The sequence below is a fragment of the Corvus hawaiiensis genome, chromosome 2 (assembly GCF_020740725.1).
Source record: "Corvus hawaiiensis isolate bCorHaw1 chromosome 2, bCorHaw1.pri.cur, whole genome shotgun sequence".
Classification (NCBI taxonomy): domain Eukaryota; kingdom Metazoa; phylum Chordata; class Aves; order Passeriformes; family Corvidae; genus Corvus; species Corvus hawaiiensis.
Genome location: NC_063214.1, coordinates 13846362 through 13864928, shown reverse-complemented (window position 1 = coordinate 13864928; position 18567 = coordinate 13846362). Strand labels below are relative to the sequence as shown.

General features: G+C 34.1%; 1 protein-coding gene across 2 annotated transcripts in view; it reads right to left on the bottom strand.

The window, feature by feature from the left end:
* NCAM2 (neural cell adhesion molecule 2) overlaps positions 1 to 18567 on the bottom strand; it is a 289433-nt gene that overhangs the window by 108085 nt on the left and 162781 nt on the right. For both annotated transcript variants that reach the window (XM_048293643.1, XM_048293644.1), the window contains exons 6-8: positions 16317 to 16434; positions 11985 to 12145; positions 3658 to 3803 (exon numbers count right to left, since the gene is read on the bottom strand). In XM_048293643.1, the coding sequence (XP_048149600.1) occupies positions 3658 to 3803; positions 11985 to 12145; positions 16317 to 16434 (425 nt within the window). The remainder of the gene's footprint in view (positions 1 to 3657; positions 3804 to 11984; positions 12146 to 16316; positions 16435 to 18567) is intronic.

Sequence of the window (18567 nt, the reverse complement as noted above, 5' to 3'; positions counted from 1 at the left end):
AGTATAAGGTGTTTAAGAGACATTCATTGAATCTGTATTACACAGAGTACAAAGTACAGTAAAAAACAGAGTATAAAATCCTATCTTAAATCCAACACACAAGTTGCAACTGGAACATCTCTGTATTGCTTCCTTTCATTCATTTTATGTGTTTAGATCGCAAATTCCTCAGGGTATGCAGCATATGCCTCTTTGGACACATGCTGCATACCATGGAGCCGCTGTCTCGTATCAAGCCCCATCTGTTATTGTAATTTGTATTCTAAAACAGGGCTTGAAATGGTAATTACCAACAGTGTTGATCAGCATTCATATTTCTGCTAGAATTAGATATGATGAAAGTGGGGCATTAAACTCTGCCCTCACACTTCTGCAGTATACATAGGAACCAGCGACAATTTTGTATCAGCAGTCAGGATGTGTTGTCCTTCAGGGATGTGTGTAGAGATGTATGTGCATGTCCAAAATCCATTTCATAACTGATTATGCCAAATCAAATCCAATCACTGTCTTTCCTTCTGTTCTAGAAAAAGCAACCCTTCTCCTGCCTCCTCTTTTTACTGGGAAAAGGGCCAGGCCTGCTGGATGCACAGTGGTCTGCGGGAATGTGCCATTTCAAATCCCAGCTGAAAGAGGCACAGCAAGGTTGGCACATCAGTGCAAGGACAGGCAGTGCTGGGGAGTCGGGGACTGGAAGGACAGAGGCAGAATACGTGAACCAAGCAGAGAGCTTTATCTTGACACTGAAACAGCAGAGGAAGCTGTGGCCTTGGATTAAGCCTCCATTTCCATTTTTAAACCTCTAGTGGTGAGACGGACACCTTCCAGCACACATTGCCATTCATTTACTCAGCCTTACCCACCCCCATGTATTTATGGGCTATACAGCCACAGAAGGATTACAGAGGTCATCTAATGTGACCTTCTGGAAAACTTTTCATTTAACTTTCAAGAGAAGTCAGAGGAAAGGGAAAGACCCCTTTATTTCAAATTCTCAATGAAAGAGAGACCACACACTGTGTGGTAGATTGTTCTAAGAGCTAAATGATAAAAGGAGAGAGGAAAAGGCTTCTTTGCTTCTGGTTTGAACTCACTTGGCTTCAACTTTCAAATACACACATCTGAGGTACTGAAAATCCTTTATCAAAGCTGTATTTTCCAAAGAGATAATTATAGTGCTCATACTCATTAATATTATCCTCCTTAAGCCCAGCTGGGTTACTTCTTTGATCTATGACTTTGGTGCACATTTTCCATTCTTTTGGACACAATAATTTCAAAACTCAGGAAAGCCTATGTCCCAGTTATAAGATCTATCATTGGAAAGAAAACATTTTGAATCCATGCAGGCTCAGAATGATCTCACATTCATCAGTCTTCCTTACTCACATGAGGTATGTTTACATTTTAGCAAAATAAGAAGCATTTGATTGAGGAGCTACATGCTACAATTAATAAAAGTCAAATTAAAAAAATAAGAACAGCACTTTCTGTGTTCTTTTGATGATCATCATGTTAATATTATCACTTGAGCAGTTCTTCCATCTTCTGTGGAAAAAAATAATCCCCTAAAGATACTCTTAATTCAACAGAAATGATTAATAAGGTGCAGTCTATATCAAAAAAACTGGCCCAAAAATTCAAAATATGAATTCCTTGAATAAAGATGATCATTTTTATGTTTATGCATAATTTATGTTGCTGCATGATGGGGTGTTACTTTAAAAGTTGTCACATATAAGGAATATTTTCAATTTAAGACTATGTTCTATGTTGCTCCCCCTCAATTTTTTCAATTCACCTTTTCCTTCTCTTTCTGTGTGCAAAACACTGCTGTATTATTTAACAATTAGTCAATAATTGTTAAAAACTGCCAGTTTTGTTCCCTATTCACCTAATTTGGTAGGAGAGCACAAGCCAAGCCTTTGGCAGCCCAGAGCAGGAGGACCATGGGGCAAATGTAGCAGCATATTTTATAGCTCAAGAACATATTCAGTATTTCAGAACATTTATTCAAGATTCAGCAAAAACTCTCCCATGAGCAACACACAGTTCTTTCTTTGGCAAGAACAAAGGAAACCACATAACTGTATTTATTCTCATTCTTTTTATCTTTCACACAGAGTCTGTCAGCACACCAGTAGGAAGCGAATATAGATTTTCGTTTGGTTGTCAGTATTACTGAGTTGAACCACAGTTCAGAGAGTACTCCAGCAACATGTCTGGACAGTTTAACCACCTGCAGCTGGAATTAAGAACATAAGACTGTCTTATATAAGCACTGGATAGATTTCAGGTTTCAACTGCACCAACATTTTTGAGCTTCTTTCTGCTATTTTGTCTCATTTTCAATATCTCATCTAGAAAGTTATTTTGGGAACATTTCAAACATAAGTGAGTGGCTAACATTTGTAACCTTTGAACAAAGCGTAGTCTTTGCGAGTCAGAAAGATGACCTTTAACTTGAAATATTTAAGGAAGAGAGAACCTGCTTTGTCTTAATGCAAAACTATTAGAAAAAAAAAAATATATAAATACTGCTATATTGCTCCAAAGTGGAAATCACAGAACAGAAGAATGGTAGACAGAGCTTCACATAAACTGCCTCAGTTCCAGGAAAGGTCAAGTCAGAGACTAGACCAGACCAGACATTCTCCTTTAAAACACAAATAGTGAAAGTACATAATTCCTTAATATACAGCAATTCCCTATAAACTAAGTGATGTACTATGTATCTAACTCCCTTTGTGGCATGATTGCTATATAGGTTTTCACCTGTGCATGTTCTTTAAGCAACAACTATGAATATGCAAGAAGAAGGTATTTTCCTACATAATTATCTGGAATAAAAATTATGAATTAGTTATCAAGAAAGATGGTATCTCTTGCTTTAACCACTACAGAGAAATTCTGTAGTCTGTGTCAGGAAATTAAGAGGAAAACACTTGCTCAAATATTAAAATAATTATTAAAAAGGGAAGTAGAAGAACTCTGTAGAAACACAGCTTGCTGCAAGCATAGTCAGGAATAACATTACACCATTCCCTTTTCATTTCACCATTCCACATAATTATAGCTCTTGTTCCCACAGTAACTGACTTTCTCCATTGTCATACTGCAATCTTTCTCAACTTACTTTTGAAATAAAATATGAAAATGGGGAAACAAAATGGAAAAATAGGCTCAGTTTGTCCTCTGTGAAAGGAAGAAATCTAAGGAGAGAAAAACAGGCAGAAAAAAGGAGAAGTGGGAAATAAAGAACTACAAAGTACTCAGATTTTTTTAATTTAAGCTATCTTTAAGCTCCACTTTATTTTGAGGATTACTGGACAGAATCCAAATTTACTGAAGAAGGGCTATGTGTAGCCATAATGATCAAGATTAAATTGAAACCATTATTAAAGATTATGTATGAAAATTTAAGCTACAGAGATGAATTTCCTTTCAGCATTTAATTGCTTTTTTCTTTTCCTTTTTTTAATTCAAAATTTAGAATCTCCATGTCTCTCTTACTGCCTTAGAAAATAGCAATTCTTTCTAATTCCAGAGGAATCTAGAATTAATCTAGATTCTCTAAATTAATTTTCTGCTTATAAGAGAAGAAGATTAGGCAGACAATATATATTTAGATATTTTATATATTAGAGGTAGATTTACCTTGTCACCTTCAGAGAAAGTCATTCCATCAATGGCCCTTTTCCAAGTAATCTCTGGGACAGGTTCTCCTTCTGCTTCACAGATGAGGGTTGCTTTCCCATTCTCAAATGTGGTTTCATTTTTAAGTTGTATTATTTGAGGCTGCACTGTTAAGAATACAAATTGCATTACTGATCCTGCACAAAGAATGTCATATCACAATCTGTGTTTAAAACCATCTTATTTTTGTCAAAGAACATTTCTTTCTTTCTTTTTTTTTTTTGTTTTTTTTTTTTTGTTTTTTAGGATTAACTAAAGTTTTAATGTTACTATCTATAAAAGCAATTAACTTTTCTGACCTCAAGTTGCACAGCAACCATTTCTGTATGCCCCATGACCTGGACATCCTGCTTCCTTGCTGGGGTAGAGTGGGATGGGTCTTGGCTTATCTGGCTTGGTGGCTGGGTTTATTTCCCTTAGGAACAAGCTGCCCAGGAGACTGTGGAGTCTCCCTCCTTGGAGGTAATCAAAACCCAGCTAGACTTCTCCTGAGATGCCTACTCTTGTTGACTCTGGACTAGATGGTCTCCAGAGGTGCTTTCCTATCTTAGGCATTCTTTGATTCTATAATAACCTGTGTTTGTCTTCAAATGCATATTATTCAGAAACAAAATTAGGAATTATTACCATTCTTTGACTTTGATCTTTAGCAATGCTTCACTGGCCTACATCAGTTACAGAATTTAACAAAATCCCCCAACAACACATTTCACTGGTATTAACACTATGGTGAACTGAAGAGTCCTCTGATATAAAGGTGTTCATCTTCACTAACCAAGTAAACTGGTAGTAAGATACATTGTAAAAATTCCAGATATTGTTTGAATTCTTCAAATCATTCCACATTATAGCCTCAATTACATAGCAGCTACATCTCTCTATCTATACTGTACCCTATATTACATGGGAACACTTTTACATGGAGGATTTATCTGTACAATATCACACAAGAACTCTGCATTAGTACTGTATTAGTGCATAGAATATTACTCTCTTCCATGACATTCAAGTATCTTCATTAAATTTTTTTTGGTTCTATATAGTATCTCATATATAATGATTAATAAGTTTCTCTGAACCTATTCCCTTTATACGTTGAAGAAGACACTCATCCCCCTGGAAAACCTAACATGTAATCCTGTAATAAGAATATAATTTGATAGGTTTACACCCAAAAGCAATGAATAAAATTTAATTAAGAGAATCAAAATTTGGCAGCTCTTAAGATTGACTTAATTCAACTTTAAGTATATTTGTTGAAAGCAGTGTATTTTCTAAGCAGTTTTTCTGAGCTTTGTTTTTGAGGAAGCATTACTATAGTGTACTCCTTATGAAATAGAAAATAAAGAGATGTAATTTGTTTTCCAACAGGGTTACTAAAGTGTATGCTATGCAGAAGAGAAATATTGGCTTATGTTTATGGTTTAAAATGGGAGAGATAATCATTCAGGTTGGAATGGATGTCAGGAGGGCTTCTTGACCAACCTCCTCTTCAACACAGCATCAACAGACCCTGTTCAGGTCAGATTGCTCAGGGATTTGTCGAGCACTATCTTGAAAAATGTCAAGAACAGAGACTAGACAACCTCTCAGCAGCCTGTTGCACTGCCTGGCTGTCCTGGTGAAGAGTGTTTTCCTTATGTCCAGTCTCCTGTTTCATTTTATGACTCCTCCTTTATAAGCATTGTCTCCCAGATGCTACATTCAGCATCACCAAGAAGAATAATAAAAACAGGTCCAAACTTACTACCTGTAGGCACATCACCTACCTTTTATCCATTCCCTCCACACAATTCTTGGTCTCACTTCTCATTCCTTTTTTCCATATTCCTTCTCCTGCTTCTCTACTGTCTGTTTTACCCTTGACTATTATGAATAAACTGTTGTGTGTTTACTGCACAGAGATGAGAAACAAGTAGCATTTTACCTGAGAAAGCACTGAATTAATATCCTGCTTCATTAATATATAATCTACAGTGAGTGACATGTTGTGCAGAAAGAAAACACCCTGAGTGATCAGGAGTTCTTGAAATGTCAACTGGATCCAGAGTTATTGGAAGCAGTAGAAGGTAGCGAGCAAATCATTACAGCAGGATATCAATTTGGCCAAGAAAATACAAAACTCCTCTGTGGTACAACAAGGAATGTCAGTGGAAAGACCTAAAAAAACCTCCAGAATCTGAGATAAAAGATAATTATGTCAAACTTCAAAATATCTTCAATTATTACTCTCACTTTCAGGACCATTCAAATGCCTATTAAATATTTCACCTTGGCACTCAGGCCCTCTATTTCTACAGCCATATCACCTGGCTACAACATAATGTGTTCTATCCTTTCATTCCTTTGATATACATTCATCCCCGGAAAAAAGGCAAGAGCTACAGCAGACATAAAACTTTTTTTTGTTTGTTTTAGAGGGATCATATATAGTATTTTATGCCAGAAATTATCAAAAATTATAATTATTTCCATCAAAATGAGTTCCCCATCTGGACAACATGACAAACAATATAATTTGCTCAAGATGATGCACGTTCCAAAACACAAAAATAACTCTTAACCTTAGAGTTTTTCTGAATTCCTTTAAAACCTTCTTCTAATGGATCACTACAAGACAAAAAGTTTTAGCTTGACATTTTAGACAAGAGTACCTGACATTTAAAGGAATAAGCACTGATTAATCATCAAATACATCTAGCTGACAGTTATTACTTGGAAGAAGAGAGCTCATATGGGGGATATTATTTAATTAATTCATTTTTGTAGGTCACAAGTCATAACTTACTATTGACTAAAAATTTTTACACTGTTTGAATACTTTTCAATGACATTTTGGACATTGGAAAATATTAAAATACATTTGTGTACATGTAAATAAAACTATTTGAAAATGCCAAGAGTAGTATTGATAGGAATATTGAAACAGTAATCTCCCCCACCCTCCCGCCTCCCATTTTTTGACTGTTCTTTCTAAATTGATAAGGTCATTCTCAAACAGAATTGGTATTTGCTCGTTGTATTCTAGAAAATGTGAAGAAAATAAAAATATAGAGCCTTGGAATGCAAATTCTGGAAGCCTTCAGGTTTTTCCTGATTTCTTCAGTTAAAAATATTGAAATATAGAGGTTGTGATGTACTTTAAACATTTGTAAGCTAAATGACCTGGATGAAATGAAAGAATGCTTGAATCTAGAAAGGAGCTAAACTTCATAAAAATTATTTAAGCTAAGGAACTATTATCACTTGACATGCATTGTTAAATATGAACAGAGTGATGCTGCCAAATAAAGAAACAACATTTACTGGTTGAAAAGTTTGTTTTCTGAGCCAAGAAGGTTGTTCTTAATTTTTCTAACACTTCCTCAGTAAACAAGTTTCTCTCAGATTCCTTCCTCTGGATTTGTCTCATTGCTGTGCACGTACAGCCTCCCCCATAAAGCTTACGAGGAACGTGGATGGCAATCTGAGGGTTTTGCTTACAATCAGTTTCTTGGAAAAGGTACAGAATTTAATGAATTCAGAGTGCTACCCACACCTTTAAAAAAGAGTTTCATCAGACTTGGGAAGCAACACATTTATAAAGCTTGAGATAGTCCTGCTTATGTCTCATCAAAAGAATTACTTGAAACAGTTTGATATTGATACAAACATGTTTGTACTGGTGAGAGGTCTAATGTGTGTCTGTATGGTTGCCCTATTAATCTCTTGATTATTATATCCCAGAAGGAATCATACCTTCCTGCTCTCTTCCAGCACAGACACATTTGAATCAGGTGGCAAAACTGCAACCTCATCCTCCTGGAAACTCCTGGTACAATTTGAACTTAGAAAACAAGCTAGAGCCCAACATGAAAATATCTAAGAAAGAGATTCCAGGAATTTGATTCCTTACATGATAAGGATTCACACACATACCAGTATGAAATGGTGACTTAGTGCATCGTGAACCTGATCTCTTCAGATGGTACTACTGAAACATGTTAAAATGCTATTACTACTTCACACTCAGAGGGGTTCAAGACTTGTCTTCTTGATGTGTCATCAGCTGTCATCACTGTCTTTACAGATTGGATCTTTTTTATTTGAAAAATTAGAAGTATTCCAAAAAGTTAAGGAAGTAATAAGGAGGAAAAAGAATGCAGAAACCCTGTGAACTTTCAACATTACAGCTGTAACTGTTGACTTGTAATTTGTGAAGTTGTATTGGTGAACTTCATAATATCTGGGATGAGCAGGCACAGATAGCTCCATACACAGATCCATGGGATTCTCCTTCTAGAGACACCAGTGAATTTATGTGAAGAGCTTCCATATATGTATAGAATAGCATCTCAGGACAAACAAAATAAACCACAAAACACATATAAATCTACTTAATAAGCTCAGAAGAAATTTAATTAGGTATGCTCCAGGCACTATAAATGTAAAAGGAATGCAGCATTAAGACTGAAAATAAGGGAAAAATTTAGACAACTTCTCACCCCACTCTCAGAGACACAATACAGCCTTTTTGGTTCCAAGACAAATGGATTTTGAGGGTCTAAATTGATGTAAAAGTTTTGAATTTTAGCATTTGGAACAAACTCAGGAGGGGTAAGATAGGAGAGGTCCATTATATTTCCTCCTATCTGGTAGATGACAAAAAATGTATTAATAATTACATATAGTTTCTCAATAATCAATAAAAATTACATTGAACACAGTTAAAAAAACTTTTCCACTATACAACATTCAGATTATACTTAAAAAGGCATCTAGAAAATAAAAATAATATGTGTTTAAACTATGCATTACTTACAAAGTATCTTTTGTAATGCTTTTTGAGGTATTCCCTCATTTGATTTTTGTGAAGTCATTTGTCAGAACCCACTGAAATGCCAATGAAATACTTTTGTAATAAAATATTACTCAGACTGCCCTCTCACTGATTATGTAGGTAGAACACCTATATCATAGAGAACGTCGAATTAACTTATACTAGAGTGCCCTCTAAACATTTTATCAATTCTGATTAAAGAAATAGTATTTTTTATTTCTAAGAAAATAAATTATTAAACATAGCAATTTATCTTTCTGTGGCCCAAGTACAGAAAAGAGAATACTTGTTGAAAACCTCAACTCTAAGTATCATCACATTGTATAACCTAGCATTTGAGTGATAAAGTAGAAATAAGCAACTAAAGAGCAAACAAAATGAAAATCCTAGGAACATAAACACTATTCATATTAAGCATGAATATGTCTTTAATTAAAGCTAATTTTCTTTCATTTAGTCTGATTAGATTTTTTTATTCTAAATGAAGACTACTACCATCACCTCGGAGAAGGAATGATGAAGAAATGATGTTTAGGTTGGAGAAAGTAAGAAGATGTAGGAGGCTTCAACGTATTGAATTTATTGGCTGTTCTTAAATCAACTACTTGTTATTATGTTATTTTTGTAAATTTTTTTGGGTTGTCCATAGATGTAAAAATGTGGTATTTCATAATTGAAAATGATAATTTAGATGTATCTAAACACACATATTTATAAATATGGCTAGTTACTACTGCAAAGAAAAACAAAGAAAAAAATTAAATGGAACAGTATGGGTGAAAGTGATAGCTACCAAACAGAGATAAAAACAAAGAATATTTTTAAAGAATTTAAGGATGAACACCTATGGTTTCAAGCTGTTCAGCAGGACTAAACATAAATGAATTTGAATTAAAAACCTTAGCACAAATTCTAAGCATTAATCTGGATGAGATCTTTTAGGTAGCAATTGCTAATGATACAGAAAAAGTTATAGCAGATAAGAGGATGACAGAGAGAGATCTTCAAATCATACCAAGAAAGACTGAGGGAAACAGGGCTTTTTCTCTCTTTTTAGAACAAAGCACAGATACAGATCAACTGGGGAGGGCAGGGTATGTGCCTATAGATTTCCATGCACGTGTTAGTGCTGCAGGAAAACTGTCAAGAGTAAGAATTTGGTATCAGAGGAAAAATTTTAGCACTGACACTGAAAAATCCTCCAAAGTTAAACTAACGAATCTAGGTCATAGGAAAATATGTAGCTATTACATGGCACTGAGATGAGTATATCTATTCAAAAGTCCTGCATTCTTGAAAGTTTAAGTGCTGATTTCTATAATGTTACTATTATTTTTATTGCATTATGGTTATATTACTGTTATTACAAGTTTCAACACTGCCAGAGCCCTGTTGTAGAAACAGTAGTCTTTGCCCCAAAGATTTGCATTGTAAATTAAAATTAAAGATAGCAGGCATGTGAGACAAATAAGCTAATGAAGTGGGAAATAAAAATGCAATTTAATTGGTCAATTTAACATAAACTAGTTGTTTGTGTACCATTTAGCTATAATAACCAGCCATCTGCCTTGTCATTTTCAGACTGCAGATTTTTTTTTGACACATTTAATGGAAAAAGTATAAGTAGTTGTTGGCTGTATATATGTTTATAAACAGGCATTTAACCTGTGTGAAAGAGACAAAAGTAAAGTTTATTGTAGGAAAAATTAAAACCCTACTTCACTATAAATTAGCTATAACCACTCAGGACAGAGATGTGGAAGACACTCTACAGAGTTCTGTGGAAACTTAAACATAAGAAATAATTTTCCATGCCAGAATGAAAAGATGCAAGAAATTTAGGAGTTTAGAATGTCAAGGAAACATTAAGGATGTGTAGGTTCATAATGGATTAAACCAACTCATAGTATCTACTAAACGTTAAGATTTAGCTTTCCATGGAGTCCCCAGAAAAGTGCTTGTTAAAAGATGAAAGAATGTATATAGGAAATCCTCAGTCTTAGGAGACACCAGTGTCTCCTTTTCCCTATCCCTTTCATTAAAAAGTTTCCTTGCTCTAGGCAAAAGCTAAGTAAATTTCCATCACACTTAAAATTACTTGAGTAAAATATACACTTATTTCTGACTGAAACTTCCCTAAATTGGTATCAAAATTAGAAATTAATTTCTATTCCTTCAATTTATTTTTTTTAAAGTTTGGAAATATAGTTGAATGAAATATCCCAGTTTTCCAAACCAAGATGCTGTACTTCTTGAGGCTGGGATGACATTTAAGATTTTATTCCATCTTCTTTCCTTTGAAAAGAAATTGAGAATAACTCTCAAGTACCTCAGAACAATAGCCCAATGGTTAGGCAATCCACCTGGAGTACAGAGCTGGAGACAACACAGCATAAAGTTTCTCGAAGAGGAGACAGTGGGATGCATGTGAACACAACCATGTTCACCTGACTCCATGGCTTCAGTCTCAGGCTCCCAGATCCCCAAAGCCAGCATTATACAATCCAACACCTAACCTCTTCAATGTAAATTATCAGATTACTCTCTCCTGTTAGAACTCTTTCACTTTGTATTATTAGCTTTAGCTGGGAATTAATGTTAAACATTTAATATTTAATTTTTCTTTTTCCTTTTTTTAAAACGTTAATTTCCCCTGACCTAAGTATGGCATTTAACTGTTTAAATAGAAATTATCTTTCTCTTTACTACAAGCTACATTTAATGTAAAAAAACCCCAACACATTCATTTTTTGTAGGTTTTTCATAAGTAAGTTACAGCCTTTTTCCTGCACAGTGATTGTGAGTGATGTTTTCTACATTCTCACAAATGCCTACTCTCATGAGGTTATATCTCAACAAAACTTCAAATAAATTATCAGTTCGATGTAAAGGAGGGAATCATTAACACAGACTGGGTGGTGGAGCATAGAAAGAAATAAGAGTTTGAGGTTATTACTTTTATCCTTTGAAGCTCAGGGCAGACAATTTTTTTGTGACTCCATCTGCAATCATGCACTTAAAAAATGTAAGTCAAGAAAGAAAAACAAAATAAAAAAAACAGGAACATCTCTGCATGGCATTGCCTTACTAAAAACATTCACTGCTTAGAAATTAAAATGACCTGGTTTTCCCCCTTTCAGAATTTTCCCCTTTCTCCTTTTGGTTTTCTTGCAAGTAGTCAACTTCTAAACGAAAACCAGAGTGAATTAACTACTTAACACTCCATTGTACTGTATGCGAATAGCAGACAGCAAATGCTGAGAACAGCCTTTTCAAAATGAAATTCAGATGTAAAGGTTTAAGTAGCCAATGGGGAGGAAAGAATTTGTAAAATTATACAGAAAGCACTTTGCTGCACCAGTAGGCACCTTGCAGAAACGCTATGTTACTGAAGATTGTGAATTAATCCCTCATTTCCTTACTGTTCACATTTTAAAAGGAAAGATGAACTATATTATGCAGTACTTACCAAAAACTTGAAGGAATGTCTGTTTTTTGTCATTTCCTGCCTTGTTTTTAGCATTACAAATATAAGGACCCGCATCAATATTTTTTATATCTCTTATTGTTAGTTGTGTATTGCTTCCTCTCAGGACATATTTTTCATTTTCTTCAATAAGTTTACCACTCCTAAAAAAAAAAAAAAAAAAAGGTATAAACCAAACACTAGGTTCCAGCAACAATGTGCTATGGAAGCATCAATATGCTGAAAATATTTAAGGGTCAGAGACTGTTACTACACCAGCCTCAAAAATCACAATTAAATTTTCAGGTTATAAAAGATATATATGCATTAAAAATACTACAATACTTTTATTCTTAAATATTCAATGTTGAACTAATGTTAGAAAAATGGTTGTGGATAGGATTTTTACATATGGTTTATGCTCAAGGAAGGGCATAAGGAAATCGGTTATATATTGTATGTGAGGAACTATTAAAAGTGTAATGAAACTGTAACTACTGCATTTCACAGTAGTAACAATGTAGCAACTTATATAAAAAAATTAAATTACATTCACGTAGAGCCTATTGGCACATCAAGAACCCATCCAAATTATCTCCTCTCAGTTGTTGTTGGCTAGCCACAACTTAGCAAGCAGGCATGTCTCCAGATGTTAGAATGAGTTCTGACCAGATGGTACAGAAATAATAAAATCTGCAAGCAATTCTGTGGGCTGATTGAGGCTTGACTGGTCCATTTGAGCACCTTGGCCTACACACAGGTGCTTTTTCAAGAGGGCATTACTCAAATATTCTATTCTATTCAATATGCCTGGTTTAGGACATCTAATTTTATTTCAAATTTGAGCAACAATGATTTCCATTTTATTCTCATATAACGATAACTAAATATATTTCATATTCTCCTAAATCATATTTTCTCTAAAAGTGTGGATACTGCTTATTTCTTGGGAGAATTCATACCTGTTAGTAGGAGTCCCCTGATATCTATATAGTTTGCATTTTAGTAACACTTTTTTGTAAATAACTCTAGTCCACCTAGTTACCAATTTCAAGACATTATTATGATACTTGTTCATTTCCTTTCCAAAGCAAATCACAGAAATTGTTTTATAGAACAGGAAAGGCCTAATTTTCCATATTAGATAGTCTCACAGAAAACCAAACCAAACCAGAACAAACAAACAAACAACAAAAAACCCACTCAAACCCACTACACAACAACAAACAAAGAAACAAACAACAAAAAATCCCAAACAACCAAAAACCCCCTAGTGATTTCTTTTAGGAGAAAAAAGTCTATATTCAAGGTTAGAAGTAATTTCCAGGTACCTGTTTTCACAATCATTGATATCTATGGCAGTTTTTCAGCAGAAATGCGATTATGAGCATTTCCCTAGACCCTCTAGTGAACAGATTCATATTGATGCTGATATTGGATAACAGGAAAACATGGAAAACGTACTTAAAGTAGATTATTTCCTTTGTAAGATCATTCTACGTCCTGGCAGCAAAGACCAGGAAATTGATCTGGCTAAACTTTACAGTGTAAATTATCTCCACAGCTATAAACAATGTTTTCAGTAGGACTATTCACAGAAGTAAAGATTTCCAGTTCATGACCTGTAGCTACATTAGGATCTTTATCTTTCAGTCCTAGCTAATTTAATTCCATTAGTGTACTGCTTCTCTGAAGGTTATGCTTTACATTAATGTAGTATCAGCTTCAACAGAGATACCAGTTATATGGAAAAAGAATTAGATTCTCTTGGTCCACAAAATAGCAACAAATATATATATATATATATTAAATAGAGCAGCAACTAAACTTTGATGACCTTTCTTCTTGACAAGGTATTTCGAACTGACTGATTTTTATAAGTGAACTCAAGCATTTTTTGAGAAAAACTGACACAATAGTTCAGATGCATCTATTTTAAATTGATCAAATCTAAATACAATCTTTGCTGTGACCAAAGATTATAATCCTTCCAAAATATTATTAAAACTTTATCAAATTCAAGACATAATTCCACTTGTTTATTAAAATAGAAACACACTAAAATTGATGTTAGTGCCAACTTTGTTTCAACATCAAAAAAGCACACTGAAGAGGACAAAATAGGCAATAATTGGCCATTAATTCTCATAAACGGATTCAGTTATCTTCACAGTGGATGACAAGCATATTAATATTAGATAAATCAGTTTAGATAAACTTCCCTAACATTCACTGACAACGTTTTCTAGATTTTTCTCAAAACCAAGAAAAATTATGTTGATCTGGTTTTCCTATGCTCAGGCTAATTTCCAAAAAAACCCCATCTGAACTATTGTAGAAAGCCAGTGTCTTTATCTTGACATACTTTTTAGATAAGACCAAGGACAGATGAAGAGATCAGATGATTATGAATCCTTTTAATTGGCTAAATGAGTGAAAATGGACTTGAAAATTTCAGGACAGAGATTTAAGAAATTTGATGCAGAAATTTAGGACTGGAATACCATCTAGAATTGTTTGCTTCCTCTGAAAAAACAAGAATTTTTCTCCCCTCATCTTTTTTCCCTGCTTGCATATCAATAATAATATCCTGTCACAGGGATAAATGTTCTTTTTGACGTATCTTTTTATAAAATCTCAGTGTCAGCAAATAAAAAACCAAGAATATTTTCTACTGACAAGAATTTACACCCTAATCAGACAAAATTAAAAGAGAATCAAAGGGGGAAAAAAGCCAACCAAAAGGGAAGGTAGGCACATTAGCCAATATTCCTCATTATGAGATAGTTCCTGAAGGAGGAACAGAAGTTTGCACATATATGATTCAATATCCAGTCCACAAGGCTGAAAAGCTGCTGTAAAATCAGTACAAAAGGTATTTAATGAATGGTTTAAAAAAGTCAGCTTTTCAAGGGCTGTCGAACCAAAGGGAAATCCTTCAGTGGGCTCTGATCAATGGATATAGACATAAGTGTCTCCCCACAAGACACTTGGCCTGTGTATGCACTATATTTATAAAACACTGAAAAAATCCTACAACTGTTAATGGAGATATCCACAAATGGTGGAAATTTATGCATTTTTTCATAATATATACCATAATGCTTGCTGTCTTACACCGAAGCCATTTAGAATAGCAGATTTCAGGCAACTCTTATGGATTTTGGTTAGATAGGAGAGATTTAAAAATTACTTCAAAGACATCAAATAAACATAATATGATTTGAATTTAAATAGGTTCTTTAATTTGGGCTATACATATTTTGGGGTTTTTTTCCTCATCTTCACTAAATTTTGAATTCTAAGCCACATTAAGTAATTAACTTTGCATTCTATTTATTTACATCTCCTGGGATTCAAATCACATAAGAGAAAAATTCAACTTCACAATTGACCTATGGCATAAGAAGATGAAGGTATCAGTCAAAGGAAGAGAACCTTAATCTAACATTTTTCAAAGGTTCCAAAGGAGATGAAGAATTCATGAAAATCGCTTCTATGCTCATTTCGAGAATGAAATGACCTTTTAATTCACTTGAAATAACATAAGTAGATGCAAATTATTCAGGTCTAAAATAGAAATGTGAACTGGTATGCGGTATTGAGATACTTGATATCCCAGGGCTGATGCATATCTTTGTTGAAACTGAAAGAACACAGAGTATATAGATATTTAAATTTTTACAAATGTTATATGGTAAGTGTTCCCAAACGACATAGCTCTACTATGCTCATGTCATTGATATAATGAAAAAAACACACATGAAATTTGAAAGCAATTCCTTTTCCAAAGTATTTTATACTTTTAAAATGACATTAAGCTACACTGAAACTTATTCAATGAAACATTCCTGGGTCCTACAAGTGTCTAAATTCATACCTCTTTCTGAATCGCATTGAAATAGAGAGTTAAAGTTAGAATCTATTTTTACAGATGTGGAAAGTGTTATCTTTCTTTTATTAGTACTGCTGACCTGTATTGGCTACTTATTATCTGAGGCATTTATGTGCAAAAGTTCTTGTTAGGCTGTTCTTGTTTTTGAGATATGGACTTATTCCTTTTCCACTCACATATGAAGAAATCATGACAATATAGTATTTTTTTTACTTTTTACATTTATCTCACTTGCTGGCAACCTGAGTGCAATGGAATTTGTGTGAGTCCATTCACTTATTAATGCTCAATCCAGCCTTAGCAGTTAGAATAGAAATGGACAAAAATTTCTCTTAAAATTCAGTAGAGAAATTAAGGTTGCACAGCTTAATGGATAGTGACAGAAAATCGGGACACATTAAAACAATGTGCCCTGATGTGTAGACCCTAACTGAACTTACCTGTACCAACTGATCTCTGGTGGAGGTGATCCAGTGGCTCTGCAGAACAAAGTTATGGCCTCTCCTCTATCTGCAGTGGCATTGAAGGATTTCTGTAGCAGAATGATTACAGGGGGAACTGAAAAATAGAACATTATGCCAAATGAATGAAAAAGAAAGTATTTTTGGTGTTTCTGGAGAAGTTTAAAATGCAGGTCAGGATTCTTTGCTAATTTGAGAATTTAGGGTTACAATTAGGGATCATGTTACAATGTGAATCATTGTTACTAGTATTTCTTTTCTTAAATAAAAGACTTAGTATTATCAGGACAGCTATAACATTTTTTTTTAAAGAATAAATTTTTGAAAGTCTTTTTCAGCAGTTCTTCAATTTTCTTACAGAACATTCTACGATGACTGAAGTTATAACTAACATGTAAGACAATATACACATAAGACATAAAACTACGTACTGATATTAGACAATGTTTTTAAAAGAAGGATCAGTATGCCGGAGTCTGGATTATGCATATTTAATTCTTTTTACTGAACTCCTGCATACTTCCTGGGCAGGAATATCACTAGCTTCCAAAGGGCCAATGGATGCAATCTATTTGTATGTCCAAGAATTTAATGTTGTTCTAATAGTGACAAATGTTTTCTTAATTCTTTAATTCATTAATTCTTAACGGGATGAAGTTATTACTAAAATCATAACAGCTTGCAAAGAACCTCTACCCGACAGAAAAAATAGCAATAATATTTGAGACAGAACAACTCACAGGCTGATAGTTAACATATCTGTTTACATGTCTGCTTCCATTAACTAACAAGCAAATAGGAAGTGTTAAAGGCCAGATTGGATAGAGATCTGAGCAACTGGGTCTTGTAGAAGGTGACCCTGCCCATGGCAGGGGTTTGAAACTAGATGATCTTTAAGGTGCCTCCAATCCAAACTACTCTATGATTCTATGAAATATACAAATAAAAACAATCCAAGCAGATTGGACAGAAGTTGATAGGTAGAAAAGAAGGAATGCCACAGAGAGTGAGATGAAAGGGAAAAGATTAGAGCTTCACAAAATAGAGGTCAGCTAGCAAGAACATCCTGTGAAATGACAGTGACTCAGTTATCCTTTTTAGCTTTACTCTTCACTAGAGAAAAGATGAAACAGGCAACCCAAATGAACTTGCTTTTAGTTTTCCATTGCACTCCACCAAATTTTTCTCACCCACTCTTGAAAATAAACTTTTATGCCTTTACACTTCTGAATCTTAAATATATCAAATTAATATAAAATCATGTATCAGAATTATCAATGATAAGTAATTCTGTGTTGTTATGTACTTTCCACACTTTTAAATGGTGTGTTTTATAGTGTTTCACAGATCACTTCTTTCCTATCTGAAATTGCATGGGCCATTACTCAGCATACAAAACCCTTCTGCTCTGCAACAGCAATCTATCAATCTCCAACAAAAAAACCCCAAAATGCTACTTAGAAAGCCTTTAACGCATTTTGGCTATTTCGCAGTGCATTCTAATGTCTAGACCTCAAATTATAGTTGGGAACACGAAGAGATAATTCTTTACTAGAAGTAGCAGGCTCTTCACTGTTCACCACTAAGAACTACAGGACTATGACCTGATTCAGTGCACTAAAGTGCTTCAATCTTCCAAGAGATACTGCAATGACAATGAAATGAAATATTATTTTCCATTTTCAAAAGTCAAATTTTATTTTTCTCATCATTATTTCAAGGAATAGACCTGGTTTTCTTTTTATTCTTGTACGTATGTAGGTTGAAGCTAAAGTGTGAACCTACAAGAGGAAAAGAGAAATGAAGATACACTGGCAAGTCTCCCACATTCCATACTTAAAGCAGAGTGGCAAAATTTAGTCCCATATAAGTGTAAACAATTCTCTTTGATTAATTTCAGTGAGCTCTGGATGGCTACTTCATTTGTGGAACTTCCCAGATAGTAAAGAAATAAATCTAAGTAGTAAATTAGGGAAAAATAATTAATAAACAAGAGTAGGGAAAAATAAAGAGAGACAAAAGAACATGTAGAAAACGAAATTTTGTTTACAGGAGGACTTGAATTCTTTCCTTCTCTTCTATGTCAACCATTTGTAACCAAAGAAAAGCCTAACATTTAGACCTCACTGTAAATATGAGTAGAAAATAAATGCTATCAAAACTTCAGTGTTGCAGGTAGAAAAGAAACATAAACATTAGATTTCTAAGAGATAATCCAGCTGTCAATTTA